The 12,866-nt window shown below is 39.1% G+C and overlaps 1 protein-coding gene across 3 annotated transcripts in view; it reads left to right on the top strand.

The window, feature by feature from the left end:
* Nucleotides 1-1,981: 1,981 nt before the first annotated feature.
* The window catches only part of LOC119719387 (mannosylglucosyl-3-phosphoglycerate phosphatase-like), a 66,674-nt gene continuing 55,789 nt past the window's right edge, over nucleotides 1,982-12,866 (top strand). The window contains exons 1-2 of one of the 3 annotated variants that reach the window (XM_038188817.1): nucleotides 1,982-2,051; nucleotides 8,973-9,196. In XM_038188817.1, coding sequence (XP_038044745.1) covers nucleotides 9,106-9,196 — 91 coding nt within the window. In that variant the 5' untranslated portion in view covers nucleotides 1,982-2,051; nucleotides 8,973-9,105. Of the gene's footprint in view, nucleotides 2,052-3,406; nucleotides 3,425-7,210; nucleotides 7,259-8,972; nucleotides 9,197-12,866 lie in introns of those variants that run through there. The other 2 variants (XM_038188819.1, XM_038188818.1) reach the window with 2 other exon arrangements.

Here is a 12,866-nt window from a genome sequence, read left to right as displayed (position 1 = left end):
CTTAGATAACAGAAGCTGTTCTGATATGGCTGTTATTAATTCCTCCCCAGCTGAGATGGTATCGACAGCAAGAGGGTCGTTTTCATACAGGCGTTTGTATTTCCTGTAAACGGCAGCCCCTAGAGATGTTCTTGCACCACCACATCAACAAACCGATGTCATAGTTATCGGGGGTTGGATCAATGTCAGCTAGATGGTGTTTGAGCTCATTGGTGAAGCCTTCCCAGTTGGCCTTACTATAAAGTTGAAACGGCGGCGGAATGGAATTGTTGCGGAGAGACAGCAGCAGTCACTTTGATTCCAATAGGGCGACGTCGGGTCTTTGGAATGGGGTCAAGGACCATCTTGTTGGTCGAGGCGATATTATTTATCGCCTCGACCAACCTTTATTATAAGCGAGGCGATATTGTGGCTCACAAAGGCTAGAGCAGGAATGAAACTTTATCTCCAGCTTCCACAGTGGAAAGACTTCGGCCTCCATTGTCGAAAGACTTATCGGCAGTTTCGCATTGCAGGCTCAGTTGACTTGCTAGCTTCGGCCAGCGATTCCAAAGCGTCGCCGTCTGTGGTGGAATGGTAGCCAATGATGCTGCTGTGGCTATTAAATCCCCGATAATTATGCCCGGCTTTAACTGTTTTGTGGATTGTGGCGGTGGCATTAGGAAGGGGCGTCCGGGTGGTTTGTAGACAGATGTTATGATGACAGATGTCAGGACTTTGATGTTCTGGTCATCGGATATGGAAGTTGACTGGATGACAGTCCCAGTTTTGACCCCCCCCCCAAAAAAAACCCCAACGCACTCCCTTACTTCTCGTTGGGGCGCTCTGACATCATTGTCAGTGTCACACCATGAATTTTTGGTCTGTTGTTGAGACTACGGTGCATTTCTTGCAGGCAAAGGACACCGCACTTGGTGTTCTTGCAGATATTGGCAAGAAGGTAGTCTTTGGTTGTCCATGTCCCCTCAAAGTTAGCAGATATTACTGTTAGCGCCGGCCTTAACAAAGGCCTCCGGGAGTCCACTGCTGTGCCCTGCTGTGGGTGGGGTGGAGATGACATCTGGAATTTGGAGAGACATCTGGAATTTTCGTTGGTTGCAGTGGCACTGGGACTAAGAAACAGGAAATACCATTGGCACCAATAATAGCCAATACCCTCAGCGGCGCCTCCACAGATGCAGGCTTCCATGCTTTCACTGGAGCTAAGCAGACGGGCAAGTTTACGATGAAGGGCAAGCTTTATTGTTGGCAGGCACTAAATTAGTGTTCTGCTGAGGTGTTATCTGCCTTTGCTGCGTTGGGAGCTACCTGCAAGCTGACAGCCGCAACAGAAGGAGGCATCAAGGCATTTGTATGCCAACCTGTCACGTTACTCGAGTGACGACGATGATGAGGGGGATGATCCTTCAATTTAGTTCTGACACTGCAGCAGTTTGTACTGCTGCTATGGTCGGCCATGGACAGAATCCTTTATAAACATTAGACAGATGAACATGTGTCTGCTGGAAGATCTAAACGTGTATGTACATGTATATATTGTTCCAGCAAAAGATGTCATGTTAATATTTAAATAGTCGAAAATATGTTGATGTTTTACTGGAAAATTCAGCTGTTTATACTCCACACACTAACAGGACTTTAAAGACGCATGTACTTAGTATAAGAAGCATTATTAAAAACCCCAAAGGGGTAAATGGATACTTAATGAATACTTAAGCTCCGCTTTCTAACACCATGTTGTGTGCATTTTGACCCGTTTTGGGGTATATTATGGAAAATAAGATTAAGGTATCAGAAAATGGTCAGAAAAAAATGGCAACATCATTTTTTTGTAAGTTAAAACATCCCAGAAGATGGTCCAACCTATTGCCAAAAATTAACATTTCATGCCAACGGAAGTACATTGGCCCCCCACTTGAAAGTTTGTCAAAAAGTTAGACCTAAACAAAACTGGGCACGTGAGGGCGCTGTGTTACTTTCTTTTGCGAATCCGATGTTTACTTTCTCATCCATCACTTCAGCGACGACTCGACTCATCATCAACAGATTTAGTGAGTTCAATTCAATTCAATTCACTTTATTTTCAACGTAAAAGAAGACAATCAGAGTTAAATGTATACAAAATATGTGGATGGGGATCCGTAAAATATAAAAAGCAATGCTTGTCGAGTAGAGATCCCGGACCCCAGTTGCAATGCAATACAAAAATTTACAAGTTACACACACAACAACAATGTCACAAACAACACAACACATAGGATTGGTTGCCATATTATCGCGGTACTTATCACGTTTCTCGTTCGGAATAGAGATTGCCCACTAACCTTCCCGAATTGTCCTGTCTTTTGTGTAGTATAACTCTTCCTTTTCAAATTGATATAAAAAAATCCTTCGGTGGTGTGGTGTATTCCGTGTACGATGCCTGTGGAAATAGACATGCGCGGAGTGTGCGAACGGAGGTGGACTCCCTTATTATCGCGGTATGCGGGAAGTGGTTTTTATAATGATCTCAACTTTTTTATTCATAGTTAAAGGGAATATACATCATTTGCTTTTGCTGTAATTTTCAGAAATGGATGGAATTGGGGGGTTGGAAATATATAGCAAATATAGTTACACTGACTTTTTTGAGGTTTTGGGTTCGAAAATGCTATAAAAACCAAGAAAAACAATCATTTTCCTGTAGTCTGGTTCCCTGACTCCATATAAGAAGAAACAGAGCAGTTTACATACTTTTGGGAATTGTAAGATCAGGGAACCAGTCTAGCTGGCTCGTACCCGTTCATAGGTTTGTAATCGATTGCAAACAAGTGCGATGGTCAACTGGGGCCAGTGTTTGAAAAAAGCCAGTTTTTTTCCAACGCTGATCGGCCGATCAGCGTTGGAAATTGATACAAAAATACCACTTTTCTTGAAAATGACAGTATACCAGGTGCCATGATTTTACAGGATGCTTTACACTGTCATTCACTAACAGTCCAGCAAGGTATTTCAAAATGATTTGGTAGTTTTATTTTTTGATGTTTGCAAATGTTGTATTTTCCCTTTAATGTTTGACCAAAACATCCCCTGAATAAAGTCTGATATTTTCCCTGTAAGTTCAAGTTGCTTAAAGACTATTATGTCTGCAGGATGATTTCTTAAGACCCTGCCCTAATTCCCCCGAAAGGAGAACACAACTCACTGAGGCAAGTCTACTGATTGGCGATTGGGGGTGCCATTCACTTTACACGGTGTGCCGTTTTATTTTTGTTAACGCACTTGATCCCGTAAATTTTTTTACGATTTCGCGGTGCAAATATCGTCCTTCGACTTCATTTTACATTTGCAGCTGAAGAATGGGAACCAGACAGTGGAACTTTCATGGAAAGAGCACCATTAAAGATTTATGTTAAAATAAAGATTGTACCTTTTAGCAGACACGGTGAGGGAAAATTTGCAAGTTTTGGAAAACGCTATTATTTATTAAAAATTGTTAAAAGTCCCGAAAGACACAACATTTTTTAACAGGGTTGGCAATTTTTTTGATTCAGAAAAATAAATAAAAAAAATCTGATTTATTTGATTTAAATCAGATTTATTTGATTCAAATCAGATTTTTTGATTTTTTTTAACTTTCAAAATATTGATATGTCTAAACATGTGTTTAAATCTCCCCATTCACCCTCGCACCCTCAATCCATCACAAAGGAGTTTACATGTTCCTATAATACCCAACATTGAATTGAATCAGTGATTTAAAAAAAATCAGTTGATTTCTTCTACATGTAGTCTACGTCATTGGTTCAATGGTACATTAATACTAAAGACACTTTAAAGGTGCATTGCTTGATTGATACAGCTGAGATACGTTGTGTGTGGATATGAATAAAAACTTGATTTATGGTACGTGTACATGGTATACAAAAAAAATACGACAGTTCTCAATGGGCATGTTGATTTCATAAATATGCTTCTAATTTCAAAACCGGAGGCACTGATCCTTGTGTAACTTATAGTGTTTGATTGATGGTCCAAGGTGGAGAACAGAAATCAGGCCTTGCACCTTTAAAAGGTTTTATACAAATCTCAATCTAAATTTGTAGGGAGAAACGTTAGGAAAAAGACTATCAATTGGGACTTTTAATACACCTCTTGATGGTTCATGTAAGACTACACCAGCACAGTTGATTCACAACATTACTGTAAACAGATCAAGGAATGATTAAAGCTACCGTGAGTGTGCTCTCTTTTAAAATCAAAAACTTTGAAGAAAAACTTTTAAACTCGAATCTTGACTTGATCAAAACAACAATTTGTGTAATTCTGCAAAACCTAAATTGAGTCGATGTTGATGAGTAGGGGTGTTTGAATGTGTTAACAACATCTTACACTTTGTAATTAAGTAGGTCAGTTGATTTAAATGATTAAAATGACCCTCAATCAATTGATTTTGCCAAAAATAAGATTTTACAAAAGAGTGATTTCAATCAGTGATTTTTATAAAAAAAACAGTTGATTTAAATCGCAATTTAAATCAGTGATTTAAATCAACGTGATTTAAATCAGCCAACCCTGTTTTTTAATCGTTCTTTTTATACAACTCGGCAAAAAGTCCTTAATGACTGGTGAACTGGATAAAAATCGCCACTTCAAGGAGTTTTGGCAACGCCAAAAAAAAAATTTCCCTTGCCCCGATAATAGGGATGCGGCGATAATAGGGAGTCCGACTAAGTGTTGCAGCGTAACTAGGAATCAACGGATTTGTAAATTTGGTGCGCCGAAACTAGGACTTTCAATTTCGGTATCGCATTTGTAAATCCGGTGCAGTACCGCCTCGGCCTCGTTCACGAACATAACATGGCACGGACGGTAAAACAAGGATTATTGGCTGTTTCGGCACTTTTTGCCGAAACAGCCTTTGTTTTCGTTAAGATTTTAATTTTTTTAGCTGTTTCGGTGACACACCGAAACAGCTCTTGTTTTCGTTAAGATTTTTGGCTTTTTCGCAATATTTGCGAAAAAGCCTTTGTTTTTGTTCTCATTTTTTTTTTTTAGCTGTTTCTGTGACCCACCAAAACAGCTCTTGTTTTCGTTCAGATTTTTTTTGTGGCTTTTCCGCAAAGTGCGGAAAAGCCTTTGTTTTTGTTCTGGTTTTTTTTTTTTTGGCTTTTCTGCAAAGTTGCGGAAAAGCCTTTGTTTTTGTTCTTTTTTTTTTTTGCTTTTCCGCTTAAAAGCTATTTATGCTATGTTTGTCCTTTGCAGTCACTTTTTAGAGTGTTTAATACAGTTAAAGGTTGTTTACAGTGCTTAGAATAATTCCAAAAATAAAGCTCTTTCACATTCATATGCCCTGCGATGACGTCATCTTGAAAATCCTTCTCAATGCACATTTTGTGCAATTGTGGAAGTAGAATAAAATTATAAATATTAAAAAAATCATTAAAAAAATCAACCGATGACGTCATGGTGACGTCATTTCCTATTTTTGTTTATTCTAGTGCCATTATCTACCTACCCACCAAGTTTCATGACGATCGGACCTTCCCTTATATCCGTTTCAAAAATCAAAATTCAAAAATTCATATAAAATCACATGATGTCGTCATCATGACGCCACCTCCAGTTTCACCTATAACACATCCCGGTCTACCTACAAACCAAGTTTCAACCCAATCGGACTTACAGTTCTGTAGATATAGTACTTCAAAATATGCACATTTGTGATGACGTCAGGTGATGACGTCATATGCTTAATTTGAATGATGTATGACAAAGTTTAATGCCAAAAGTGGCGTGTACTAAAATTGTGTACAAAGTCTATGGGATTTTGCATGGAACAAAAAGAAGAAAGTATTAAAAAAAAAAAAAAAAAATCAGAACAAAAAGAAAGGCTTTTTCGCAAATTGCGAAAAAGCCAAAAATAAAAAATAAAAACTTTAACAAAAACAAAGGCTATTTTGGCTGGTTGCCGAAACAGCCAATTAGATCAAAGCCAGCACTTGTTTTGTTGGGCAAATTACTTACAACATCAATTATTTCTTCTTCTGTAACAGGAGATAAAAAAAATAAATTACAGTTTTGATTTGAGACCGCGCGAAAAAAGAAAAAAAATTAAAATTGCTACCGTCAGCTAAACCTAAAGTTTTTGATAGCCTACGTGATTTATTAATCGAAGACGTCTGATCGGTGAGTAAATGTTCATAATATTACCTAGAAATACAATCTAAGGTATCTCCTAGGCAAGGAAGAATATCAACTTCGTTATTAACGACAAATGTAGGAAAGAGGGATCAGGTTTTTCACTTTTTCAATGTTTGTGCATAACCCTTAGTCGTGTTGGGCGCGTGGGCTGGGCGTGATCGATTGATAGCACTGCGCTATCGCATCGGTCAATCGTGACGGTTAGCTCGAACTTTGTGTGCCTTAAAAAAAAACCAGGAGTAGCTATAGAATGCAGGGCCACATCGGAATTTTTTTTTTGTAGTTGGATGCGATGTGAGGAGTGGGGTTGTTGAATAGAATGGCACTCTTTTGAGAACGAAGCAACGCAGGTATATGAGATTACTACGGGTATGAACGTAGATGTGTAACAAAATATAGAGGGCGGCATAAAGAGTGAATGGGCATGAAGCAAATTGTGATGAATAGAGGACGCTGTAGAGAGTGAATTATTGACGTTGAATTACACATGAATTATAGTACTTGGAATTAATACCGAGTGAGACGGCTTGGGATGCCATGGATGCGTGGATGCGCAGATGCGGGGTGGATGGGCATGAAGTAATCAATAGAGGGCGCTTTATTTACCCCAGGACCCTCTACTTTATTTACCCTAGGACAGGACCCTCTACTTTATTTCCCTATCTAAAACCAACCCCAACCTACACACTCATTCCGCCTTGGATGCGTGGATGCGCGGATGCGTGGTGGGCATGAAGTAAATTTTAATCAATAGAGGCGCTTTATTGGATGCGCGGATGCGTAGATGCGGGGTGGGCATGAAGTAAATTTTAATCAATAGAGGGTGCCTTATTGGATGCCTGAATGCGTGGATGCGCGGATGCGGAGTGGGCATGAAGTAAGTTTTAATCAATAGAGGGCGCTATAGAAAACCGACTGCGCATCCACGCAGCCATGGATGCGCGGATATAGAATGGAGTGGCCCTGTATTCTATGGTTGTACAATAACGGGGAGCAAAAAACCCCAGAGCCGTGAATTAAGAAGAAAAAGGTGTTCGACTGGTGGCAGCATGATCGACCGACATTACCGATGCAGGTATACCCCGATGCGATATAGCATCACGATCGATCAATAGCGCAGTGGGATTGACCCATCAAACAGATCGACCGATCGCGCTCAACAAAAACAATTTATAAATTATAGCGCATTACTCAAGCTATTGTGTGGCCAATTAATATGGCCCTCTTTAAAAGGGCACTAGGTCCTTCAAGTCCTTTAATGAAGGTCATTCATTGCAAGTCCCTACTTGACCCAAGACTAATGACTAAAAGTAAAACATGTGTAAAAGTGAATTTTTGTTTTCTTATTAATACTAGGCTGTATAGGGGCCAGTATATACACAATAGTACAATATTCATACATCATGACATTGTTCCTAAGGCCTGATCCGACCGTATCATGACCGTTATCGGTAGGCCTATATGTTAAAGTTGAGGTTAAGTTTTTGAGAAAAAAAATTTGCATGGATTTTGATGAAACTTGGATGTAGTGTCCCTTGGGTGGGAAGACATTACTGAGGTGAAAGGCAGGATTGGCTGATAAAAATCACTTTGATTTAAATCACTGATTTAAATATTTTTTTTAATTCACCGTTAAAATCAGTGTTTTGTAAATCTTATTTTTTAAATTGAATTCACTGATTCCAGTTACATGTAATTACAAAGCGTAAGATGTTGTTAACACATTCAAACACCCCTACCTCATCAGCATTGACTCAACTTGCATAGGTTTTGCATAATGACCCAAAATCATTGTTTTGATCAAAGTCAAGATCTGAGTTTAAAAGTTTTTCTTCAAAGTTTGAATTTCAAAGACAGCACACTCACGTTTGCTTTAATGATACCTTGATCTGTTGATAGAAAAATTGTGAATCAACTATGCAGGTGAAGGCTTACCTGAACCATCTAAAGGTGTATTAAGTCCAATTTATTGATATTCTTATTATGATACTTTATTGATGTTCTGCACCTTGTATGAAGGACCATCAATCAAACACTTTAAGTTACACAAGGATCAGTGCTGCCAGTTTTGAAATTAGAAGCATTTTTATGAAATTAACGTGCCCATGGAGAACTGTACTCATATTTTTTTGTATGTACGCTGTACACGTACCATAAATCACGTTTTTCATTCATATCCACACACAACATAATATCTCGGCTGTATTTATCAAGCCACTTCAGAAAATAGGCTGTTGCCGGATTGGTCGATAGAACTAGATTCACAACATACACATGCTGTATTGAAGAAAATAATATCATATTATTAATTAATATTTTATTAACACCCCCCCCTCCGCTCTGAGCCTCATGTATTTGTGTACACACAATTTGTACGGCTCAAAAGTTTCCCTGGAAAGAGTTTACACTCATTAATTGTCACATGAAAAGGTCGGGTGTGTTATCTTTTAATTAGAGGAAGTTGGATAGTATTCTCTAATCGTTGCGTGTGACCACCCCACACGACTTGCAACTGAGACATACTGTAACCACTCAGTCTCGTGTCTGGATGAATTGCTTCAAAGCTCACAGTTTTTAAAAGGTGAAAGTTTAACCTTTTTAAACTGCAGTGCTTTACTTACATGCGTTTCTTGAATTATGAGTTTAAGTCCTTTATTGTTTTGACTTATTGGCTTCGCCTTGGGTGCTACGCGCCCCTCGGGTGTTAAAAACACCACATCCCACATCACAGCAGTCAACAATTATTACCTGTATGTTCCATGAATATCCATAAATTCTTGACACTGCAGACACCTGCACACACCATGGCATTTATAATGTAGCAACAGTGATGAGAGAATGGGCCGTCCGTACAGTCACACAATGAGAGGCAGTAGGGACTACAGTCGTTGATTGCCTGCCGCTGGGAGGGAAGGGCCGGATATGGGCACTACCTGCTCCTTTGGGTCCACGGCCGTCAAACATCAGGATGAAGAGGTCGTCAGGTGGAGAGGCCATGTGCTCTATGGCAATGGTGAGCTTTGGTTACAAATATTCATCTTTGCTTGATGTCCCTGTGTGCCAGGGCAAACTATAGGCAAGTAATAGTGCATGAAAGTCCTGGTACCAAAACCCTGTGGTACCAAATACCCTGTGAAATCATTCTGCCTGAATTGGTATCATTCGATCATTGAAGGTGTTCTAAGAAAAATGTGCCAATGTGCTTAGTTTGTAGGTGCGTCGGCAACAGAGTTCAGTTACAAGACCCCAAAAATTGTGCATACATTTTCTCTGTTTTCAGGAATATTATCCACTGAGCTAAAACTTCAACAAGTTAGTGGTAACACTTACAATGTAAATGCACCAATCATAAGATTTTGGGCAATTTTGTTGCTTCAAATGAAAACAATGTACAAAACGCTAATGTTCCCTTGTAACTTTAGAAGTGAACTTATAAGTAGTACTTGTAATAGCAGCTTACAGCAGTTGTTCCCGATGTACGATACATGCCAAGCTATATAGCTAGTGCAAGATTGGTGTCTGATTGTACTGCATACAATTTATCAGACTCGCACCAAGAAACTATCATTAGATTAACACCAGTGCAGACCATGCAACAGTTTTGTACCCCCCCCCCACCTCTCTCTCTCTCACAGAAGTATCATTTAGGGCCCGTCTCCATTCATATCCAGGACAAGTTCTGGACAAGGTGCGGTATATACTGCATTTGTCCCAGACATGTTCAGGGGAAATTTTTATTAGCAAACTGCTCGACTCACCAATTGCGGGAAGATTGCCGGGAAGTTCTTGCTCAGAATCCTGCAACTTATACCCGATGCAATGTCGGCAACTTGTATGGAACTTGTCCCGGATATGAATTGAGATGGGCTCTTTATACTAACTTGTGAAACAAGACAGATTAGAACAGATTTTGCAAAGCCCTTCCATCTTTGGAGTTGCCCAACGACATCCACACATACATGTACCGGTACATGTACACGTGTACATACTGTACATGTACGTACATTTTGTGAACTGCTAATAATACAACACATAAAATAATTTTTTTGTCGCTTGAACTATCACCCCAGTATGCACACTGCTCAAAGCCCGCCTTTGGAAAAGTGATAGCATGCACTTTCCAGTGCTCAGTGTGCTGGGAAGGATTGCTAATGAATTCTTAACGAGTTACTGCCATGCATGATTGATCGCAGTAATAGTGGCCATTAATTTTAACCACCCAAGCTGACAAAAATCATTTCCAAGGTTAATTTTCTTGCTGTGGATTGAAAAGCGAGATAATTGTCTCCAGAACAGTGTAAATTGGTCATAAAGTATACGGTACATGTACATGTACATGTACAATTGAATGGATTACCTGGTCTTGAAAATCGTGTGTACATCTACATGTATGTGTAGAACCCTTTTTTTAATGACCGTTTTCCTTTTATCCACATAATATGTGAGGCGTTCTGGCAAAATGAGACGGAGCCGGGCACAGACCGTAGTGGAGAAAAATGCAAAAAAACCTGATTGGGGTTGATTTTTTTCGATATTCGGATTAATTCATTATTTGTTATCTTTGATATGTCTACTACACATGTGTTAAAAAGCTAACTAGTATGTAAATGTGGAATTCAAGTGTTTTTAAGGAAAAACAATTGGCATATTTCATTTTCACAACAAAACTCAAAACTTTAATGGCCTTTTTCTCATTATTATACTCATTTGACATGTCGTTAAATGCAAACTTTAAACAGCCTTATAACTTGTCAACGGAATGTCTGATTGAAATGCAACAAACAGTATTGTAAGGAGAATTTTATTCTCTTTCCTTATATCCATAAACCCTCACATGATTTCAACCTCTGCTCGGTTCTGTCTCATTTTGCCAGAATATATGTACATGTATTTTTCAGTTTAATTTCTCTTCTGCAGTTTTGAAAATGTTTGCTTCATGTTCTTTGTACATGTATAATAATTTGTGTTTTTTTTTGTTTTTTTGCATTCATAGAAGATTCAATGCATTTGATTTGTTAGTAGTAAGAAATACGGGAAGTGCTACAACATGTAGAATGAGAATTGACACACATTGTAAAATTTTGGTGAAGAATTTTGGTGAAGAAAACAATTCTTGTCACTTGGGGATTGTAGGCCAGGGCTACTGTTTTTTGGGCTACATGTACATGTAGCTACATGGATTTTAACAAAGGGAACCAGTCATCTATTGATGAACGGATGAAGTAGGAAAAAAACAATTAATAATGGATTATAAATGGAGAATGGGTCATTGGTTATTAAACTTAACACTTTGGTACATGTACTGGTACATCACACATTACTTGTGCATGTAAATTTGTATGGTGTGTACATACATGTGCATGTTTCCATATCAACCCGAGTACCATTTTCCCAAAAAAGAGAGACAATTAATGATGAAGTGCAGACCTGTGTGGTACATTTACTGTGTTCAGATAGTCAGTTGTCATGGCTGCGAGGTGAAACCTATTGTGACCAGTCTAATGAGGACTTTTTGAAGTATTCTGGATAAAAAGGATGAGTACAGATTCTCCATTGGAGAGGCCAGTGGGGGTGATCTCAGAGAATGAGATGGATTATCAGTCCAAGGGGGATGTAATCTATCCTTAATCCTTGAAGCTCAGACCGGAAAGCTATAGGGTTGCAGACCAGTAAATAAACTGCCATAGACCCCAATGATAAATGCCCCCACTTAAATTCAGGAAAAATACTCACAACTCTCCAAGGTATTCCAGACACACATCAAATAAAAGCTAGTTTCATCATCTTTCATTTTCTTTTCAATTTTCGGGGGGTTAACTGATGACTTTTAGGACAAATTTCCATCCGAAGATGATCACCCCTTAAAATGGTCCTGAAGCCCATCGCCATTTTGAAAAACGACACCTACACTCCATTGCAAAATAGAGCGCTTTTAGGGCTCCAATTTTATCCAAACTGCTCAGAACTACAAGCTCACAGTCCTGTGCACGGCTTCCACCACATATTTTTTACAAACCCTCAAGTTCATGGCCCACAATATGCTCAAATATAGCGAAGAATTTTAGGGCATGCAAATCGTGATTTGGCCGGCGTAGGCGATTTCGGACAGATTTACTGACCTGCAACCATAGACCATTATCATGTTGCGGCCATCGTGATTTTTTCCCATTCAAATCAATGTAACCAAAACGAGGCTGGAAGGAAAAGTAGTCTGGCTCCTTTTTGCACAAAAATCATTATCATTCAGTACTGTTATTGGGTACAGGGAACATGACTAAAATAGTGGCAGCATGATAAAGGTCTATGGCATAATAATGCACAGCATTTGCAAACATTACAAAACAAAACTAGAGGTTGTAGAAACAACCACACGGTGTTGGGCCATGGATTACCGCAAACTTTGCCACACACATCTATTCAAAATATGCATGTTTAAATCCATGTTTGACTTTTTCAACATGCCGCCAGAGGGCGCTCTAACATTTGATGACGTCACCTGTAAAAAATTTTACGCAAATTTCGCCACATACATCAAGTAATAATGCATTTTTCACTTTGTTAACCTGCCGCTAGAGGACGCTTTAACATTTTATGACATCACCTACAATATTAGGCAGACACTCACATCGTTGAAAGCAAATTCGTACCATGCCACACACATGGATCCTCAAAATGCATGTTTA

Source organism: Patiria miniata, unplaced genomic scaffold (genome assembly GCF_015706575.1).
Source record: "Patiria miniata isolate m_02_andy unplaced genomic scaffold, ASM1570657v1 HiC_scaffold_8, whole genome shotgun sequence".
Lineage (NCBI taxonomy): Eukaryota > Metazoa > Echinodermata > Asteroidea > Valvatida > Asterinidae > Patiria > Patiria miniata.
The sequence above is the reverse complement of the archived record's forward strand: the minus strand, read 5'-3'. Positions and strand labels throughout refer to the sequence as shown.